The sequence below is a fragment of the Saccopteryx leptura genome, chromosome 2, assembly GCF_036850995.1.
Source record: "Saccopteryx leptura isolate mSacLep1 chromosome 2, mSacLep1_pri_phased_curated, whole genome shotgun sequence".
NCBI lineage: Eukaryota > Metazoa > Chordata > Mammalia > Chiroptera > Emballonuridae > Saccopteryx > Saccopteryx leptura.
In genome coordinates, this window is record NC_089504.1 from 125,785,870 (window position 1) to 125,809,324 (window position 23,455).

The 23,455-nt window shown below is 36.2% G+C and overlaps 1 protein-coding gene and 1 pseudogene across 2 annotated transcripts in view; both read left to right on the forward strand.

The window, feature by feature from the left end:
- Window positions 1-7,305: 7,305 nt before the first annotated feature.
- On the forward strand, window positions 7,306-8,347 carry LOC136391518 (MSL complex subunit 3 pseudogene; annotated as a pseudogene).
- A 5,456-nt stretch (window positions 8,348-13,803) lies between these two features.
- The window catches only part of RASSF9 (Ras association domain family member 9), a 35,290-nt gene continuing 25,638 nt past the window's right edge, over window positions 13,804-23,455 (forward strand). The window contains exon 1 of one of the 2 annotated variants that reach the window (XM_066368680.1): window positions 13,804-14,179. In XM_066368680.1, coding sequence (XP_066224777.1) covers window positions 14,133-14,179 — 47 coding nt within the window. In that variant the 5' untranslated portion in view covers window positions 13,804-14,132. The remainder of the gene's footprint in view (window positions 14,180-23,455) is intronic. The other variant, XM_066368681.1, reaches the window with a different exon arrangement.

Genomic DNA, 23,455 nt, shown 5'->3' on the forward strand with positions numbered 1-23,455 from the left:
TGATCATTTTTTATATGGTAATTTTTAGGGCTCTATTACACACAAGAATCTACTCTATTGGGTGACAATATAGTCGTATTATTTATGTTTCTCCCATCAATTACTTGAGTAAATGCCTATATCCCCTAGTGGATTCCTGAAATAAAGATAGGTCCAAATCCTACACACACTATATTTTTTCCTATTCATATACACTTCTCTTGGCTATATCTGAACTGCCAGCATCAGTACTTTTGTGCTTTGGAACCGTTACTAAGTCAAATAAGGGTTACTTGAACATAATCACTGTGATACCAGGACAGTCAATCTGATAACAGAGGTGGCTACCAAGTGACTAAGGGCAGGTAATTTACACAGTGTGGGCTCTCTGGACAAAGGGATGATTGATCTCCCAGGCAGGATGGAGCAGGGCAACCTGAGGTTTCATCACACTACTCAGAAAGGCACCAATTTAAAACTTATAAATTGTTTATTTCTAGAAATTTCTATTTAAGATTTTCAGACCATGTTGACCATGGGTGTGAAACTTCAGAAAGCAAAACCAAGAATAAGGAGGAACTACAGTGTTCATCAGAAAATTGAGTATTACCACTCCCTCTTGTCTTCATTTCCCTTCTTCTTATCTATACAGAGCATATAGAAAGGAATTTTAAAAAAATGTAAACAGCTTACTTGCAGTTATAGCTTTTTAGCTGCCCTTGTTTCTATTGCTCTCACAGGTTCCAATCTCAGAAACTAAATTCACAAAGTCAGATCTGTGCTCACTGACCTAATAAACTCAGATTCCTGCAAGTGCAAAAAAGGCAACTTTGCAGGTCACGCATTTCTTTCCAAGCTACACTGACAAACTAAGCTAGAATTTGGAAATCTCTGGTGGTCCTCCCTCATAAAACTACAGGTTTTTCTGTAGAACCCTACTGAGAAAGATGCAACCTGTGAACTTTCTTACTGTTGAATTAATATTACACTTAGCAACCCTGGTATCATTTTAATATAGAATGACTTATAGTCATTGAGAAATTCTATAATGTTGAATCTCCAAGAGAAGGGGTGGTCTGTGATTCATGAACTTCCCAGGAGGCTCCTAGATCCAGATGCAAATTCACCTGCCTGTTCTCCCAGAACACAAAGGGATTGAAGAAGGTAGTGTTTTCTCAAAGAGCAAAGTGTACTGTGATGTTCTTCCCCACAGAATATTAGTCCAAGTTCATATGCTTTGTATTATTGCTGAATTAGTCTGCTCAGACTATCATAAAAATTATCACAGACTGGGTGTGTCTTAAGCAACAGAAATTTATTTCCCAAAGTTCTAGAAGCTAAAAGTTACTCATCAAGATGTTGGCAAATTTGGTTTCTGGTGGGGACTCTCATTCTGGCTTGTAAACTGCTGCCTTTTTTCTGTTTGTCCTCAGTGAGAGAGAAGAACTCTGGTGTCTTCTTCTCTTCTTTAAGGATACTAGCCCTATGGGATTTGGGACCTGCCCTTATGATGTCATTTAACTTCATCTAGACAACTCCCTAAATGCCCTCTGTCCAAATACAATAACATTGGGGGTTAAAGGTTCAACCTATTAATTTTGGTGTAACACAGTTTAGTCCATCACAATTGGTATTAGTGCTTTGATACATATGAGACTAATATGTTCTTTGTATTAAGGAAAGATGGCTGGTAGTATGTTGAACTAAAATTACATTCAAAAATCTGTAATGAGTTTATAAAAGGAAACATTTCTATATTTTCCTAATTGAATATCAAAGAAAGACCATGTAAGTGATTGTATTAGAATTCTAAACCATTATTGTTAACATCTATAAAATGGCAATAATAACAGCTACTTCTCAGTTATTATAGTTTTCCTCAACTCTCCCTGATAGATTTAATTGCTTTTCTCCTTTATTATCACTCTACTTGGAGCCTAACTCAATTCAAGGAATAATACTTTTTATTATAATTGTTATTTCCATTCAATTCAAGCTCTTTGAAAGTCAAAACTGTGCCATTTAATTTTTAAATAATAAGCATTTAATTCAGTGTCTTGCATATTTTAAGGTTTCAAAAAACACTTACTGTGTCAAAGAACTAACTTCAAATCAATGTTTGTTAAACATGAGCCAAATGTAAATGGTAAAGAATATTATGATCATGTTTATTAAGATTATACTTGTATCATTTTAATATTAATAATTTAACTATTTTAAAATACAAATCAGCAACATTTGTTATTATATAATAGTCTCTTCAAATTACTACAGATTAATTTGAATCACTCCCATAAGGCATTTCAAAGAAAAAAAACAGGTTTAATGTTTTTACTTTTGGTACTAATAATATTTGAGATAAACCTCAGGGTCTTAAGCCAATAAATGATTGTCTTTTGTAGAATTTTTAAAGGTTCTGAGTTAAAAATATTATGTTATATTTATAAATGTTGACTTCTTTTTAATATTTACTGATAATATCTAGAAACTAGTCAAACCTAAAGGCTGATCATAGACTTGTAATTCCTTACAAGTAATAATTCTAGTAATTGCATGTGAGAGTAGTTGAGGAGGTGGGGAAAGAAGAGGTGGTCTTAACTCTTCTAGAAACAATCCAATCTGGAAAAATAATTTTTGCCCAAATCACACACACTAAATATCAGGAACTACTGGAGGATGGAGCTACCATTTATTGGCTATATGTTATATACTTGGAATGTTGTATATGTTACCTATTGTAATTTTCAAAACCATCATATTAGGTATGAATTCTATCTATTGGAGGTTAGGTAAGATATTAAAGTTCAGAGAGTTTAAATAACTCAATGCCCTGATGTCATACAACTAGTAAGTAAAAGGCCAAATTCAGATTCAGAGATGTCAGACTCCAGAACTCATGGTCTAGGTGAGGAGGAATTTGGCACATGGTAGCAGTTCTCCAGCTCTCTTAGGGCATTTGATCTTTTTCAAAGGGAAGCAAATATTGACTGAGAGTTTTCTATTACCAGTATGAATCAAGTCCGGAACATTCACTGTTTTATATATATTTACATCAGTCATAATATAGGACAATTCAAAGGCTTTGCCTTTATCTCTCTCACTTGGCATTATTTATCACATTCTTGAATTCCTTTTCCCCCAGTTTACACACAGAAAATGTGTCTTTTGTCTCCACAATCTTCCAGGTTGCTATATGTTGACAAACTACCTAATGTGAAATCGTATACAATTTATTTGTTTCAACTCCACATCCTTCTATATTTTTCAACGTGCCAACAAGGCAAAGAAGTCAGCAAATTATTTCAGAGAAACTTTGCCAAGCTATTATCTTAAGTGCCAACTTTCTCTTTAGTTCTGACATTGAGAAATATGGGCAGACGTTTTGAAAGTGGGAGGATCTGAGAGATTTACAAATATTGACCCAGCACCATTGGAGTGCACACTCCAGGGTTTTGCCAGGAGCAGCCCTGAAGTTTTAACAGGTGTGGCTGGTCAAAGAAGTTTCTCCAGCAGCTGAGAAGTATTGCGGGTTCCTGGGTTCCACCACAAGCATGGTAGCAGCTTCCTGGTATCCTGCTTTTGCTCTTCATTCCTTTCAACACCTTTGTAAACAATTCTTTGCACCAAACCTTTCTTGGCTTGAACTACCTAAAGTGCTATTTAATGTCAGAACTAGAACCATATGGTGTTCATTTTTCTTTCCTAATCCATTCTATATTTGTTAAAGGAGACTTCTGAATTTTAAAATTATTGTTAGTCTTTGGCACGTTAAAATTTGAAGACTAAATTTTTGTAATGATCATACCATATATCATTAAAAGACTTTCTATTTTTTTTAAAGAAAAATTCTGCTAGTGCTCCACGAGTTCATGAAAATTATTGTCACTGGATTAAAACTACTTTTTAATAAACTATGAAATAAAGTTGTTCTGTGAGATTGAACTCAAGTTATTTAAATGCTTGCAAATAGAATGAGCATATACACTTATATAATTTAAAAAGACTACACAGTTGGAAGAATTGTGTTTCAAGCTTACTATTGTGAGGTTTGGAAACTGATTATTCTCCGCTCTCCTTAACAGGAAAATACATCCTTGCATGGATGAATTCTAAGGTCTGTTTAAATTCCCAGATTTGTATTTTGTTCTATTATATATGTTAACTAAAACACTATATCTGGGTTATTAACATAGTTGAGAAAGTTTGTTCTTGGTTCTCCTCCATGCTAACACATGCCCTGGAGCAGGTATATTTATCTGAGTCTTGTGTTCTCCAGTTATATAATGAGACATTGTAAATAGAGGGTATCTATATTTTTTACCTACTCTAACATCTTTGGATACAGTCTGACTTCATTGTTTTGAGTAATAGTTAAATCTTCACATGGCTCTAAATCTTAACCTTTTAATTCATAAAATTAAAATAATATTTTATTTTCTGCTGGCCACATTGGAATCAAATGAGATATTAGACATAAAAATGCCTTATGTAACACACTACAATATATTATGATCTGTTATTTAGTACAGTATGTGAATGTCTATTTGAGGGTGTTTATATATTCATATGCACACATTTAATTTTATTAAAGTATCTGTGTTTCATAACACTTTCTTTGAAGTTGAGCAATTTATAATAATAGCCACCCTTATAGGAATTTGTCACTAAATCTCTTCAGAGTTAATAAAAGCCATGGCTACTTAGTAAAGAAATTTGTCCCTTTATTTAAGACACAAATATCTAGCCAATACCCAAACAGTTAGCTATTCAAATACTGTTGAATTAATTAAAAGCCTATTGAAACTGGATGACTAATTAGACATATGATTATATGATAATGTAAGTCCTTCAAAAGCTTAGGGGAGCCATTCTAAACTTTTTTGGAAAATCGAAAGAACATTGCCACCATAGAATATTAAAATTGAAATAAAATCTTTGCTTCTGGGCTTTTCCTAACATTTAAGGGAGTTATTTCATCCATGCTCAAACCTTTTAGAGAGATTAGTTCACTAACCATGTTACCTACATCCATTATTTAAAAGATCCTGGGAGAAAATTCATATCCATTCCAAATTTTAGACATGACTTTTTTTTTTTTTTACCATGAACAACTTCAGACAGGAAAATTCTTCAGATGATAGTCTCATTGGAATAATAATAGCAACTCTGGAATTCAGTTTTTTATACTTCCCTAAATTTTTTGAGGTATTCTACCTTGTGTGTGTGTGTGTGTGTGTGTATGTGTGTGTGTGTGTGTGTGTGTGACAGAGACAGAGAGATGGACAGATAGGGACAGAGAGACAGGAAGGGAGAGAAATGAGAAGTCCAATTTTTCATTGCAGCACCTTAATTGTTCATTGATTGCTTCCTCATATGTGCCTTAACCAGGGGGCTATGGCAGAGAAAGTGACTCCTTCCTCAAGCCAGCGACCATGGGCTCAAGTTGATGATCCTTGCTCAAACCAGGTGAGCCTGCGCTCAAGCCTCCGGTGGCCTCAGAGTTTCTAACCTGGGTCCTCTGTGTCCCAGTCCAACACACTATCCACTGCGCCACTACCTGGTCAGGCTCTACCTTCTTTTATGAACAGCTTTGCTCCACCTGGTGCCCTTTTGCTATATCGTACTTATCCAAAGATTTTCACCTGAATCTGGATGCTGCTATTCTTGCCAGTTTTGATTATTTGTGAGTTTTTCTCTGTTGTCCAAACAAAAGAGATTCCGGGTGTTTTTCATTTTGTTTTGTTTCATTTTTCGTAATTAAGCATAGGGTTGTGAGTAAATCAGATAAACTGACTTATTATAATAAGCTATGTAGAATATTTTCCTCATAAATTACCATATAAGTAGTGACAGATTTGTTCAGAGTCAAGTAACTGTGTATACTCCAAGATCTAGAACCTCAGATCTGCTGTTAGTTTTATGCAGGCCATGGGGAAAACTAGCTGTTATCAGCACAGGCACATATGATAATTATACCAGTAAGACAATTTAATTATTAAAATGGAAGAGTAAATTTCTAGTAATAATTGCACAACACATCTGACAATATTTTTTTTAACAAAAACATCCTCTTAAACTTACTTTTAATGGAAAATGAGAATGCATTTTTATTATTTTCATAATTTTGCAGATCAGAAAACGAGGATCAGAGAAATTGAGGAATTTATCCAAGATGTCTACTAGGAAGTGGCAGAGCTATGACATGCATCCCAGTCTATGCACCTTCAAAACTAATGCTTTTGACTCCTGTCCTATATCTGCTACCCTAAAGTTGAAAGTCAGAAGACTTTATATGATAAAAGGCTTTGAATGTGATTACCAGGGGTGGGAAGTGAGCGTAGGGGAATTGAAGAAACTGGTGAAGATACACATTTTCAGTAACAAGATAAATAAGTACGAGGGATGCAATGTATGGCATAAGGACTATAGTTAACACTGTTACATGATCATATATATATGTATATATATGTGCTTAAGAGAGTAAATCTTAAGTGTTCTCATCATTAAAAATCATTTTTTTTCTTTTTGCTTTCTCTTTTTTATTGTATCTATATGAGATGATGGATGCTAACTAAACTAATTGCAGTTATCATTTCAATATATGTAAGTCCGACCATTATGCTTTACACCTCAAACTTATATAGTGATACATGTCAGTTAGATCTCAATAAACCTAGAAAAAAAAAACAGTTAAAAAGAAGGACATCTTAATATAGAGATTGGTTCCATAAGTGAACTAAACCAAGAATTGATACATTTCTTTATTATACCTTCCTCAAAAACAGGTTTTTCTGCATCTGCCTGGTGTACAGGGCTGAGCCTGTGACATCAGTGAGGTCCGGATGTCCAGGAGGCCACTTTCTGGTGCTTAAATCCCTCTTCATCTTGTGGGAGCCTCTGCACCATGTGGTTTCCATTCCGTGCCCTGACGACCAACTCAGATTGTCCATGTTATTTATTGTTAAGAATGATGAAAAAGGCAAAAAGATCCCAGAATATCTGATCCATTTCCATGGTTGAAACAAAAGCTGGGCTAGAAAGGCAGCTGAAGAGCGTGTCCTCTGTGACACAGATTACAGTGTAAATTGCTGGGAAAAGCTATTGCTCTCCTAGGAACAGGAAGAAAGAAGCACTGATGGTCGCCTCCTGTCAATTCTGCCTTAAAAAGCCTCCCCGTTGAAGAAAAAGATGAAAATGATGAGAACTCAATAAGCATTTTCTCTGATGCCAGTTAGTGAAGGAAAAGATGAAGCAATAAGTGAAGAAAGTGACAGTGAAGATAGCACTGAAATAAAGGATGAACCAGAGCTGCACACACAAAAGGAGATGTTAGAAAGAACAATGACTCCAGACATCCCTGAAGTGCTGAAGGAGAAGCTGGAGGACGATCCTTGTTCCATCAACAAGAGGAACCGGTTAGGGAAACGTCCATGCCAGACCAACCTCATGACTATTTTAGGACCCTACCTGAAGCATTTTGCTATCGATTCAGCCTTTTCATCTGATGAGAGACCTTGTGTCATCGTGCTGCGACACATACCAACACGAATGTGCCTTATATCCCAGCAGAAAAGAACGTTGACCTTTATAAGAAGATGGTGCATGGATTAATAATAACCTCTGATTACACTCTCTCACTGGTTTTGTTGTATCCATATGAACAATATTTTCGTTCAGATTAAGGAAAGTGCATGAACACTAATAGGAACAGGAGGAGCTCTCCCTGAGCCCACCTTTGTTGAATCCGTCCACCCCCATAGTCCACAGTGAGTCTGCCAACCACAAGTGGAACAGGCCACCACCACCGCGCCCCCTTCCTCCAGAAGGCACGAGGCTGCCCCAGAAGCCTTGCGGTCTCTGAGGCGGTCCACAGGCCTCTCAGCCAGTGCAACAGGCTGCCTGAGAGCAGCATCCCGCCTCAGCCCAGGCGTCCGCAGCAGGACACGTCTGCCAGCAGCCCAAGCTATTTCCGAACCTGGAAAGAAGACTCCTGTGTATAGCAGATCATCCTCTCCTGTTCCTGTGACCCCCAGCAAGACAGCGAGCGCAACTTTGAAGGCAGGGGAACTAATAAAATAAATGAGGTCCTCTCCTGGAAACTTGTATCTGACAGTTTCGTTCTAGGTGACCATGTGCCTCCACCCTCTTACGTTTATCTGGCACAACACTTGCTGCTATTGTTTATGAAACTTTCAGAAATCCTTGCAAAGATGTCCTTTTCTGAGAAGAATTGGAAGGCTTTACTGAAGCGCATTGACCCCTTTCTCTCAGGTTTTTAGCAGCGTACCATGACAACTTCTTTCCAGAGTCTGCCTTTGCTGCAGCCTGTGAGGCACACTACAGCACTAACGACCCCATGGCGAGTTAGTCAAGTTTTGATGGCTCTGGAAAGACAGCTTTCCCTAACTATCTTTGTACTCCAGGACGCCAGTGGAGAACTGGAGAAATGGTGAGAAATGTGACGCCCACTCCAATGGGGCTCCAAAGAGGCAGACTCAGTTATTTGAGTTGTTTCATACTGTACTTTCTGCTGTTAAGGAGAACCTACTTGATGCCTGGGAAGCCTCCAACATCTGACCCTAGCCACAGTACACGTCATCTGTGCGACACATGAAACGTTTACGAAAATGTTTCAGTAGACGTTGACGTTGTTAGCAGTAACCACCTTTTTAAAAGATATTTGTTTCCACTGGCAAAATTGTTTTTGCGAAGTTTTCATTCTTATGATACCAAGCAACTCTGTTCACAAAACTTTAGTTTTGCTTGGAAACTGCAGAGCAGTACCATAATATTTTAGAGGGAATTGATATTAGAGACAAAAAACATTTTGCAGCTGTACATTTGCTTGTTAGATTCCTTTTATGTAAAACTTTATTTTGGGTTATTAAAAAAAAAGTGTTGCCTGACTTGTTTGAGATTTTACAGTTATACATTGTAGTGTAACGCTATGGTTCCCATTTGGTAAAAATGTTGTTTTTGATGGTCTAAGCAGAGTCTCCCCCCACCCACACATACAAAAAATGGGTTTTCTATCAGAATACATTTTAACACTTTAGCTTTTGAAGTCAACTCAAGCACCGATTAAATAATTTTGATCGGCCTAGCGTGCGGAGGACCCGGGTTCGATTCCCGGCCAGGGCACACAGGAGAAGCGCCCATTAGCTTCTCCACCCCCCTCCCCTCCTTCCTCTCTGTCTCTCTCTTCCCCTCCCGCAGCCAAGGCTCCATTGGAGCAAAGATGGCCCGGGCGCTGGGGATGGCTCTGTGGCCTCTGCCTCAGGCGCTGGAGTAGCTCTGGTCGCAACATGGCGACGCCCAGGATGGGCAGAGCATCGCCCCCTGGTGGGCAGAGCTTCTCCCCTGGTGGGCGTGCCGGGTGGATCCCGGTCAGGCGCACGCGGGAGTCTGTCTGACTGTCTCTCCCTGTTTCCAGCTTCAGAAAAATGCAAAAAAATAAAATAAAATAAAAAATAAATAAATAAAAAAAATAATAATAATTTTGATTTGGTTGAGAAAACATTCGTTCTTTCATTATCATTTTCCATGTTGATTTTCACTTAATTTAAATAGATAAGAAAATATATCCTTTTATATATTTTGGTTGAACTTCATACTCATAGGTGAACAAAAGGTGTTTTCTACCATCAAAACTTATTTCACACATTTTATCTTTTAGAGATTGCACACACTCTTTCTTATATGAAGATTTCATATTGGTTCAGAAAAGAACTGATGCATTCTGAGTTTTAAAGTATAATTTTCAAAAATCTGAAATGTATGAATTATATAAGTAGGTAAGTATCGAAGATTAGCTTAATTTACTAATGAGGGGTCCAGCAGAATAATAAAGATGGTCCAAAAGAAGTTAAGAAAGACTGCTATATATAATTAGTGAACTAAAGAAAGAATGTTGAAATAAAATTTAGCTATACTTTGACCGGGCAGTGGTGCAGTGGATAGAGTGCAGGTCTGGGATGCTGAGGACCCAGGTTCGAAACCCCAAGATCTCTGGCTTGAGAGTGGGCTCACCAGTTGAGCGTGGGTTTGCTGGCTTGAGCATGGGATCTTAAACATGACTTCATGGTTGTTAGCTTAAAGCTCAAAGTCAGATGGTGGGATTCAGATGGTTAGGCAGAACCAATGCCTAATTCTTTGTTGAGTTCAGCAAACCAGTTGTTAAGGTGGCACTTATAATCAGGGTTCTAAGATGGGCACCTGGGCAGCCACCCAATGTGGAAATTACAAATTTTCATTCCTTAGTTTTTCTTAATGTTCATCTGTGCAACAGCATATTCCAAGCACCCATAGTAATGTTCATTCTGTCCATAGGTGAGAAGAATTGCAAGTGAGGGTGCCAGTCAAAAAGCAACATGGAAATACCTTAAATAAGTTCAGTTTCTTATCAAGTATTAGTTAATATTTTTTCATTACTATTTTAAAACTCTTTAACATAATCTAGTTTTGTGTACCTCTTTTATTGTTCTCATTTACATATTAAATGCATGAAATAATAAACTACCTTTTGGAATATCTTTTTTTTTTATACTTAAAATGGTCATTAGGTCAGACAACTGGTTGTTAAATTATTTGAATCCCACCACTGCCATAGTTGCTGACTTGAGCCCAAGGTCACTGCTTTAGCCCAAGGTTTGCAGGTGTGAGCCCAAAGTTGCTAGCTTGGGCAAGGGGTCACTGGTTTGCCTGGAGACCCCTGGTCAAGGCACATATGAGAAAGCAATCAATGAACAACTAAGGTGCCACAACTATGAGTTGATGCTTCTCATCTTTCTCCCTTTCTATCTGTCCCTGTCTCTCTTTCTCTCTCTCTCTCTCGCCAGATAGACAGATAAAAAGATAGATTAAAAAAAATTAAATTTTAAGAAATTGGTAATTTTCTACAGAGCAATAAAACCATAACCTCTTGAGTTACCTTTCTACTAGACAAAAATCATTTGTGTCACTCCTGAACAAAAATAATTTGCAACTCACTCTTCTTTATTCCAATTTAACACCTAATTTTTCAGATTGTGGGCATAACCAACAGTAAGAAATAAGTTTTAAAAAGTGCCTTCTTCTGAAGAAGTGAATAATCTAATAGAAATTATTATACAGTATTCCACTATATCATGAAAAAGACATTGACATTAATTTGCCTCATTTTTAAGTTGAGATCATTTTTTAATATTACTCTATTCCCTATCTTTCTTGTAAAAAAAATAAATGAGTATTTTATCTAATAATTTGTGTCAACACTTGTATACAATATTTCATTTAGTTCTCAAATTAATAAACTTTGGTTGTTGCCTTGGGAAAGAGTCTTATGAAAATAAACTTGGACAAAAGAGTTTAAATACTTTGAAGATTACTGATGTACATAGCACATTCATTTCTACAAGCTGTACTACTCATGTAGAGTAGTGACTGTATCATACTGACAGACTTAAGCATCCATCATCATTTTTAAAATCAGGCAATTTGGAAAATGCAAATGAAATCTCATTTCAATTTAGAAATATAATATCTGGTTACTAGTAAAGTTGAGTTTTTAAAAACATAGTTTTCTTATTTTCTTTTAAAATTATTATTTGCTTATTTTTCTTTTTAGATATAAGTGACCATGTTTTGAATCCTTTTAACTTTTAATATGGAGGAATATTAACACTTGTGTTTTCATTCTTACACATCAAAGAGCTTGTCATGACCAGTATTAATAGAATATTTTATGTGAGGAATAACAACATCATAAATGAGACTCATTTGTGCTAACTTGAAACACAACATAAGATTATACTAATAAAGATGTAATGTTGTTTCCTCTTGTTCCATTAAAACTCCTTTATTGAAAAATGTTTTGTATAAAAACTATATATACAAATAATCTTAATAAGGGTGGAGAACCGAAACTACAGGAAACAGGATATTTGTGAATGCAAAATTCTTTGCAAACTGACGGCAGGCATTATATTAAAAAGTAAACAATATAGCTTAGAGAGTTATGTTTAGAACAACTTAGAATAACTGGGTGATCTTCCATAGTGGTTTAAATTATTCTTTTGTGATGTGCTTGTAAAATAAACACAAAAACTGAAATTGATGTACACCCTAAATTGTTATTTATGTTGCATGCAAAGAGTGTATATGATTATATACATATATATATATGCACATATATATACACACAGTGTACACACACACACATATGTACATACAGGAACCTGGCTGGCACTTATGTCAATGCTGTGCTCAGGAGCCCTCTGGTCTTTCAACAAATACATATGTAAACGGAAGCATGTAAAACAAAATACACCATTACTAGTTTTGGTGTTTTAAATGTTTTCTTTGGTACTATTACCATAGATCTATTTAAAAGGTGGGCATATATTCTTAAATTATACTATCTTCCAGGGCTAGAAAAAAAGGTAATTGAACTAAAGCATTGGCTGCTGTAATATTTACTAATTTATTACAAATGGGGATACTCTCTCTCTCTCTCTCTCTCTCACACACACACACACACACATACACACACGGCTTATATGCGATAAATACAATTATAAACAAATAACACATTTCAAATAATACATAAAATACTTATATGTAATAGATACAGTAATACACAATTTAGAGGACTAGAGAAGAATGATCATAGTAGATATTGGAAAAATTATTTTTTTGAGCTCTGTAGCTTTCTGAATAAATCAATGCGTATAACACTATAGTAACTTTTGAGATCACCATTTTTTGTTAGATGTTGTTGGGGTTGGCGGGTGGGCGGGTTCTCAAAGGAAGTGAGCCGTCCATGCACTCTGTCAGGGTTCAGATCCACCTGAAGGGTGATTCAGCGTAAACCCACAGTTCTTTGACTTCTTTTCTCTCTCCACCTTTACCTCGGAAGTCAATGATTAGAAGCTTTGCGTCGGAAGGGGAAGAAGGGGTGAAGGGAGGAGAATTGAGGCGAAATCCTAGAAAAAGAAGTCCTGGGAAAACTCTGTAGCCCCTCGACCCCGGGCACCGCTTTCCCACGGTATCCGGGGCTCAGGGGAGCTGGGTGGGGCGCTGGGCCCGCCGCACGCACCCGCGTGCCTTGTCCAGCTCTGCCCCGACTGCCCGGGTCGGGTCGTGGGTTCGAGTTCAGGGGTACCTGGTGATGCCTGCCCTCCCCTCCACCTCCACTGCGCATTTCAAGTTCCATGCGCCTCCGGGCGCGGACTGTCTCTTTACTATTTGAGTGAAGGGCGGGAACAAACAGTTGGCTCTTCCTTCAAACTCCCACTCCCCCAAAGGCCCAGTAATTGCCCGGGACGAACCAGAGGCCCGCGTAGACCCCTCGAAAGTCAGACCCCCATCCCCGACCCGCTCCTCGGCTAATGCTGTGCCTTTTGGTCCTTGGCCTTTGGGAAGATGAACTTCAAGAACGTGGAGTGGAGTTGGGGGAAGCGCTTAGGCTCAGGACCTCGGGGACCGAGGTTTTCGAGGGGTCTGTGACCACCTGCCTTCGGTCTCCAGCGTCGCCCCTCCTCCGCAGAGGTTACAGCACTGACACCCCGGGCGGGGGATTTTTGTGTCGAATCCGCAGGCAGAGTTCTGGGCCCTCACTCCTGCGTGCCGCGATCAGGTTTCTTTTCACAGACTGGAGCTGCTGGGAGGTGGGGTATTTACTTTTAATCTTTTATGTACGTGCAGTTCATCTTGTGTGGTTGGGTGTGGAAAGAAGGGAGGGGGGTTTCCAACTCGAGTGAAATTTCCATTCCATGGCCATTACCGTGCCTGTGCGGTTGGCAGTTCTTAAAGTTTAGCAAGTCTGCAAATAAGTACAGAATACAATAGAGTCCCCCTCCCTTCCTCTCTCTCTCTCTCTCTTTTTTTATTCTTTTCCTGCTTCCAATCGCGTTCTCGGAGGCTAAAGCTGGGCAGGTCTCCAAAGGTGCAGCAGCCACAACAATCCCGCAGTTCAAAGTTAAGCAGCAGTTGCACAACTTCCAGCAACTCTTAGCCGGCTCCTAATGAGCTGAAAGCCAGGAACATCTGAGGAGGTGAGGAGGAAGCTTCCAGTCATCCCCCTTTCACCCTAGAAATCCAGATACCCCCTCGCCCCCACCCTCAGCTAACTTTGAGATAAGGTTCTCCCTGTTCAATTAATTGCCTGGCGGACCATGGCTCCCTTTGGAAGAAACTTGCTAAAGACTCGGCATAAAAACAGGTAAAGTCCAATGTGTGTGTGCTCGTTCGGGGAGTTTGAGTGAAAGTATGTGCTTTGTTGCAGTTAGATTCTGATGAAAATTGTTCGTGGGGGACAAAGCCCTAGGGCGTTAGGTCTTGTATTTATACTTAACTAGTGAGAGTATTGTTCCAGTAACAATGACTATAGTGACCAGGACAAGGATCACGGAAAAAATGATTATTTTAACTCATTCCCCCCACCCACCCCCTCCTTTGGCCAGTTATTGTTCGTTCCACCACTAGCATCGCCAAAATCTCTCTTTCTGTTGCCTTGCATTTTTGAAAGAAGTGTGCTTGCAAGTTTCATTTGCTTCAGAGAGAACTTCAGTGCGTTATAGAAAAAGTTAAAATTTTGATGTAGGTATATACAAGTAAAATTCCTTAACTACTATTAGAGCGAAAATCACAGCTGCTTATACAGCCCTGAAACAATGCTTTGGCTCCCCTGAAGCTTGGAAAGTTCCTGCACTGAAAATACTCTGTAGAGATAATTTTTGTGATTTGTTTCTTTTGAAAATCGTTGAGAACTTTAGGTGATGTTAGCACTAAGCTAGGGTTCAAACAGCTGTCCTCCTTAAACCTTATTAATAATATTTTACTTTGCTTTGATTTCCTTTGCTCCTTCAATCCTTCATTGCCCATTGTGTAAGTAAATCTCTCTCTCTCTCTCTCTCTCTCTCTCTCAGACAGATTTTTTTGAGCCAGTAAATGTGTTTCAGTCCTATAAAATATTTTATTAACACCTTCAATACTACATTTCTGTGCCAAAAAAAAAATGAGGATAATTTTAGACATGGGTTTTACTTTTTTAATGTATTTATTTTGGCATAAGGGCTTTTCCACAACTCTTCTCTCAATCATACCTGTTTGTACTTGTAATTTATTTAGTGTAAATTTAAAAGCATACAATTAGATGGTAGGAAATGATACAATTATTTTAAAGTGCCTGCATAACTATAGAGTGATACAACTTTAAAGGAAATCTCCACAGTTTAATTTGTACATGAATGTCCACTGGAACATTTTGTTTTTAACTCATTCCAAATGTATTCATGATTTAGATGTAAGTTTGCTTAGGAAACTAAAACAGCAATAATTAATGCTATAAAATTTTCTGAACCAGTTTTATTTGCTAATAACTTATAATATACCATTATATGATATTTCTGGTAACTGGTAAAACTGTATGTTAAAATAAAGATATGCTTTTGGGTATTATTAAAGATACATTAGTGATGGTTATCAAAAATAAGTTTCTATCTTAATGCATTAAAAATATTCCAGAATACTCCACTTGTCGAAAGAAAACCCTTGCTACTTTTCAATGATTATTCAGTTACATTTTATATGAATATGTTTGTTTAAATACTGTTAAAATATGTAAAAAAAATGACTTTGGTAAAGTTCATGGTTTTATAAGACAAGTTATATTTCTGGCACACTAATCCTTTTGAATATTTCCCCTGTAGTTCAGGACTGTTGCACACACACGCATACTTGCGTTTTGTTTCTTATTATAAATTCAACCATTCTGTCATTGGTATGCCAGATAACAGTGCAGTAAAACTTTGTGTGCAGCCTGGGAGTCTTCCTCTTGGAAGTACTGTCCACTTTTAATTTCGCCACCGCACCATCTACTCTGCCCATAAAACTAGTTTTTGTTCAAGTAGGTGAGTATACAAACACTTTTTAATATGACAATATGCAGAATTATTAAAAATTGTAAAGAAAGTACAATCAAAATGAGGAGTTTTATAGTATTTCAAGTTTCTCTGTAAAAATGGAATGGTCTTCCCAGAGGGGATGCTTTATTATGGATGTGTTTTGGCAAAGGTGGTAATAGTGTGGATGTTAAACTCTTCTTATAACTGAGTGCTTCTGTTTACCAATTTGTATTTTTCTAACCCATAAGAAAAATTTAAACTATAGTGGTAGTCGAGTATATAAAATAATGGTATTTCAAACTAAGCAGTAAATAAGCCATAAGGTGTATTGAAAAAGATTTAATGTATATTTATTTTTTCAGTATTGAGTTTTGCCATAGATGAAATATTTTTTCTTTTGTCTTATTTTTCCACTTTCTCAAATGTGAAACAATAGTTGAAACTTAGTTACATGATTAAGTTTATCCATATTATTTACTAATCCCACTAGGACATAGAAAAATCAAATAATTTTCCTTAAATGATGAGTTTCTGTCCTTTCATAGAAAATGTGATTGATGATGAAACAGTTATCTGAAAACAAGAAATGCATTCCTCAGACATTATATAAAATTCCTTGTAGAATGTAAAAGAAGAATTTGAGCAATATATTTGTACACCTCATGATATATAATTTGTACAGTTGAAAGAACTACTTGAATATAATTGCATCTGTGTCAGCAGATGACTAGAAAAAATATTAGGAACTTGAGATCATAAAATTTTAGGAAAGTTTGTTTATCGAACTTTTCTACAACATAGTCTGTCTTTTCATTTTTGTTCTCTCCTATAGTGATATTTAATCATCCCAGATTGAACCTCTTGAGATAGTTTTATAAATAGTCTTGTAATACATAAACATTTGAGAGTTTTAGAGATGAATGAGATATAAATGAAACTTCAAAGAATGAGGCACAAAAGCTTTTCAAAGATACAAACTGTAAAGCTTGAAGAGGACAGGGCCATGTATGTCTAGTCACCATTGTGTTCTTATGCCCAGAACAGTGTCTGCCACGTAATGGACCTACAATACAGTTGTTTATAAAATTTTGTAAACTAAAATTATAATTTATACTCAAACTAAAATATAGTAATTATTTTTATTCTATGTTCATCATCTGATGTCAACTGATATTACATAAATTCTTTATAATTCTTTTTATTTTATAAATAATTGGTTGACATTTGATATAACTCAAAACTCAGGGAGATAGACAATAATTATATGGATTTGGACACCAAGTTAATCCTACCTTACTAGATCATCTTTTCTAAATTTCAAAAAGTATTTAATGCAACAATTTGGGAAATAGTTTTCAGGAAATTTGAGAATGATATATGGTCACAAAATAATTGTATTTAAATATGCAAACTTTTTATGTTTTTTATTTCAAGCCAATCTAAAATTATTTATGTTTAATATCAGAATTAATCTTTTAAACACTTATAATTGTAGTATTTAATAGGAAGAGTACTTTTCAGAAGATGGATTGTTTACTTTAGTTCCAGAATAATATATAGAATATTCTGTGACTGAATCCTAAAGATTGATGAAGATATACAGTTTTTTGTTTAATATGAAGAATAAAAATGTTGGAGAGTCTAGATATTTTCTTTTCAATAACCTAGTTGAGATTCTGAAAGTGGCCTGACCAGGCGGTGGCTCAGTGGATAGAGCGTTGGACTGGGATGCAGAGGACCCAGATTTGAGACCCCGAGCTCACCAGCTTGAGTGCGGGCTCATCAGGTTTGAGCAAAAGCTCACCAACTTGAACCCAAGGTCGCTGGCTCGAGCAAGGGGTTACTCAGTCTGCTGAAGGCCCATGGTCAAGGCACATTTGAGAAAGCAATCAATGAACAACTAAGGTGTCACAATGGAAAACTGATGATTGATGCTTCTCATCTCTCTCCATTCCTGTCTGTCTGTCCCTGTCTATTCCTCTTTCTGACTCTCTGTCTATGTAAAAAAAAAAAAAAAAAAGATTCTGAAAGTGTATTCTAAATGTCATGCGATAGGTGTTTCTCATGTAAAAGTCAAAGAAGCAATAATGAAGCTCAACTTCACTTGATATTTACATGGATGTTCAATAATTGAATTTGGATTTTTAACATATTCAAATATTCACATAGGATATTTGCAATTCTGATTATCTTTATATTAAATTCTATTTTAAGATAATAATTATTTTTAAAACTAGTGCAGAAACTTTTTTAAAAGAAGTTCAGGAAAGTAGAATGTCACTATATAGACTTTAGGGATATTTGGTTGTGAGTTGTGATTCCTTGGGGTTTTAATGAATAAAATTTGGGATCAGAGAATTAGTAGAACCTTTTACCAAACCTTGCAGGAATCAGAAACTTGTCATAGTAAGGCAGCATCCCATATATTTGTTGGAAATTTAAAGTAGAATGTTTCATTTAGGTGCTTTGTAAGAGAAAAAAATTAACAATGATTATGAAAGGATCTAATCTAGTTAATGTGGCCTTTATAATTATTGTCAAGTACTATTCAGTTCACTCTTGACTTTCCTTTGAATTTTCCTATACTTATAGATATACAGTGTGTCCATAAAGTCATGGTGCACTTTTGACCAGTCACAGGAAAGCAAAAAAAGACGATAGAAATGTGAAATCTGCACCAAATAAAAGGAAAATTCTCCTGGTTTCATACCCATTCAGTGCAGTTCGATGTGAGCTCACACACACACAGATTTTTTAGGGCTCCTTAGGTAGCTATCCCGTATAGCCTCTACAGACTCATCACTGACTGATGGCCTACCAGAATGGGGTTTCTCCACCAAACTGCTGGTTTCTTTCAACTGCTTATCCTACCAAGTAATGTTATTCCTATGTGATGGTGCTTCATTATAAACACGCCGATATTCACGTTGCACTTTGGTCATGGATTCGAATTTAGCGAGCCACAGAACACACTGAACTTTCCTCTGTACTGTCCACATCTCTACTGGCAAGGTCGTGGGCTGCTCTGCTGTATACACGGTTTTACGTCATTATCTGTGCATGCGCACATGCTGCCACATCATCCTACAGAAACTGGGAGGGTTTTCCTTTTATTTGGTGCAGATTTCACATTTCTATCGTCTTTTGTTGCTTTCCTGTGACGGGTCAAAAGTGCACCATGACTTTACGGACACACAGTGTATCTATCATTGGTGATAATAAAAACATTGTCATAATATCATCTTGAAACTAAAAGACTCCAAAAATATATTTCTAATTACAGCTCTATTCCTTATAATTGATGCATAAAATTTGCATCTATTTTGTTTTTTAATCGATTAGAGCATATCCGGTCAAGTTTTTAAAAACCAGGTGCTTTATATTACTCTCATAAGTACATCATGCCATGAATGCTTCACCAGAAGGAAGCATTGTTTTGTGGTTAGTAGATTTAAGTTTTGCTGGCAAGATGGGTATTTTCTCCTTGTAATTAGAAGTATGGTAATTTATGAATTCTGCAGAATGGAAAATTATTATGTAATGTTTTGTCTAACCTTTCATAAAATTAGGGGATATTTTATCACTTCTTATTCATTTTGAAATATCCCCTAAATTTTTTGGGCGGTATATTTTAAATGGTCCCAAACCTAGATTGAGAAATGCCAGATATTTGAATATTTACACCTTTTTAGTTCCCAGGAGTTCCTGAAAGAGATTTCCCTTAACGATACCGGGTAATTTAAGGAGTTGCTAGTTGGCAGCAGACAGCCCATTAGGAACAATGACTGGAATGCTCTATTCTTGGCAAAAATATCTGAGAGCAGTAGCAGTGGTGAAATTGAGCTCTAGGTTAAATTTTGAATTGTTACTCAAGCAACGATAAGCCAACTTAAAATTCACTACATAAGATGTGTTAATATGTTCTGTACTAATTCATAAAACATCAAGATGTAAAGTACTTCAATGGATATTTTTTTCAAAAGTTTTTAAAAGTTTGTAGCTGGTTAATGATTTTATTTATATAATGTCCTTATTAGCTGGACTGCATAACTTAGAAAGTTTTGATTGTATGTAGGTCTAGGTCTAGGAGATTTAATAATAGCTTTAAGAGTTCAAAAAATGTGGCCCTCTTTTATTTAGTTCTGAAAGTGGAGGAAAGTTGAAGTGGAGGTAGGAGTTTACCTCTTCCAGGGGCATGTGGATACCACTTCTTGAAAAGAAACCTCTTTGTCTCTGGCATATTGGTTTTTCTAAAGGCAACATATCTGCATCATGTACATGTGAAAGGGACAGTTCAGTGTACTTCTATATTTTTATTTTTGTATTTTTCTGAAGTGAGAAGCGGGAAGGCAGAGAGAAAGACTCCCACATGCGCTCAACCGGGGTCCACCCGACATAATCACTAGGGGCGATGCTCTGCCCATCTGGGGTGTTGCTCTGTTGCAACCAGAGCCATTCTAGAGCCTAAGGCCAAAGCCATGGAGCCATTCTCAGTGCCCGGGCCAACTTTGCTCCAATAGAGCCTTGGCTGCAGGAGGGGAAGAGAAAGATAGAGAGAATGGAGACGGGGAAAGGTGGAGAAGCAGATGAGCACTTCTTCTGTGTGCCCTCACTAGGAATCAAACCCAGGGCATCCTCATGCTGGGTCGATGCTCTACCACTGAGCCAACCAGCCAGGGCTTATTTTTATTTTGATGTTCTTTAATGGATATTTGCTTAGGAGTTTTTAAAGACATCTTTTTGGCTAAATACAACACATATAACATTGACTTCTTAAGAATCAATTATTTACTTTTTTAAATAGATAGAGATAGTTTGCATATTTGTTTATTATAATGTAAAAGCAATTACTAATGTGAATGGTCATCTGAGGGAATAGTTATTACTTTATGGGAATTGAATAGAGCCTTGTGAAGATGCTTAGCATTGGCATGGTATTTCAAGGATAAAAATAATCAGTGAAAATTAAATAAGCTGGCAAAAAAAACTATCCTAAATGGTTTATATCTGCAAGCTAGAAAGCCTTCCTTTTTTTCTTTTTTTAAGATTTTTTAAAAATTTACTCATTTTTAGAGAGAGAGGAGAGAAAGAGAGAGAGAGAGAGAGAGAGAGAGAAGGGGGAGGAGCAGGAAGCATCAACTCCCACAGGTGCCTTGCCTGGGCAAGCACAAGGTTTCCCACCAGTCACCTCTGCCTTCCAGGTTGATGCTTTATCCGCTGTGTCACCACAAGGCAGGCTCCTTTTTCTTTTTTCTTAAATAAATAGCTAGCTATAAAATATCAGGAACTTATGTCTATCTTATTTCATTCTAGGTAAACAGTGAATAGGTGCTCAATAAATATATATTGACTGAATAAATTGCTTCAACATATATTCTTCAAATAACTGATTCCCATAGTGTACTTTGATCACACTAGTAAATCAGTATGTTTGATGCATTGGTATCTTAAAGAATAAATCCAGAAATTCAAGGCTGACCTCTCTTTATCCCTGATCCTAGGCTCAACTCCTCCTTCCTGTCAAATGGTGTAGGGCCATATCTGACAAATAGATGCTATGAAAGACTTTATTTGGCTTTTTGTAGAAAGCAAACCAAGGTAACTTATTTTTCCACTAGGGGTACTCACTCTACTTCATGCTCCTTGAACAGAACCCAATATGAATGAGCGAAGTTTGGCAGACAGTGGTGGATGGCTACTGTATCCCCCACTGCCGAGGATGAACATTGCCTCTACCTTTTAGGATAAGAGGGAAATATGATTGTGAAACATTTCTTTTCTCACATGAAAGGAGGATTTATGCAATGTACAAGATAATTGCAGTTATGTGACCAAGGGAAAACATTAGTAATAGTCAGAAAAATATCTCTTAGTTAAGAATTCTAACTCTTTATTCACATAGACTTTAGGTTGTATCTCAGATATGCTATTACTAGTTGTATGCCCTGTGGCAAATACTTAATCTTTCTAACACAGAAACAACAACAATAACATGAAAAAGTAAATCCAAGTTTGATCATTAGAGGGGATGCTCTTTAAGTAAAAAGATACCCAATTATGAATAAGTATATTGTTAAGGTCGTTCTGGGGTCTTGAAAGGCAGCTGTGCAAATAAGGCAGCCCTTATGCTTAAGTTTTATTAGCTTTAGGGTAAATTCCTAAGCTATAACTGCTAATACTTTTTATAACACTATGTGCCAAGCACTGCTTTAAATAATTTATGTAATACTTAAAATAATGCTGTGAAGAAGGTACTGCTATTTTCCCTATTCTGCATTAGAGACAATGCAATGATTCAATGGGAGAGATAAGATTTCAATCCATGCTTTTAACCATTATAGTGGATGGCCTATTTAGGCCTAAATTTGCCATGTCTAAAAGAGACTTAATCCTAAACTATCAAGAAATCTCATTCTATATTAAAGACAATGAAATGCTGCAACATATTAAAATCTTCATAAATATGTACTCTTTGTTTAGCTCTGTTGGATTAAAAATGCTACGAACTATATCTAAGTGGTTAATACTTAAATGTGGTGTGATATGATGGGATTCGAAATCACAACTTTGACTCACTGAAACTTCTGTGTCACCACAGATCTCTTTTCCTCCCTGAACATAAATAGATTATATATAAATTAGAGAATAAAAGTAGAAATGAGTCTATAAATGCCAGACAGCACTATCATTGAATCTTGTTGAAAAATATATGATAAATTCTGATATCTTTTAGGTTTGACTCTCACACTTTCTTTTGAGCCAAATTGTAAGACCATTAATGATTTTGCAATGCCTAGCACAGCATAGTTTAAGGAATATTCCTTTATGTGTCTTTGTAGAGTTTTGATTTAAAGAAAAAATTATATATATTTTAAATATTTTAACCTTATTATTAATAAAATGAGAAATTAAATATTTAAGGTTTTTTTATGTCTCAGTTTCTATAATTCTAAAATACCCTCTGCAGGTTAAAGTTTAATTCTCTTGTCCTGCTTGTTTACCTTTTCAAGATAACTTCAAAAAATAGCATTACAATAATTATTTTTTGTGATTTCATTTCACCTAAAATGTGATATATTGCCACAAACCTCCACTATGAAAAGTAGCATTATGGTAAAATAATAAATATGTTTATTTCCATTTAAAATCAGATGTGATTAGTTTATAAATTAGAATATCTAAGAATTCCTGAGTGTTTACTATCTGCTAAGCATAATTTTAAGTTCAATAACACAAATATATGAATGTTATAAATAGTTGGCATTTTTATTTTATTTCTTTAGGACTGTAAACTCTGGATTTGCTGTTGTACCAGACATGCAAAGACACAACACCGTTCCTAAGAGATTAAACTTCTAATTGAGAAAACAGCATTATAGTTAAATATCTCATGCATGAACTTATTTTTAAATCACTCTTTCATGGGAAACTATTTTTGACAAGGTAGATAAAAATGCATTATTTATAATGCAATTAAGAAAATTAAAGCATAATATTTTAGAATTGAGGAACACTGTTTCTCTGTAGAGTAGGCGCTCAATAAATGTTTTTTGATTGTAAGTAAAAGTAAATAAGATAGAAGTAAATGGAGG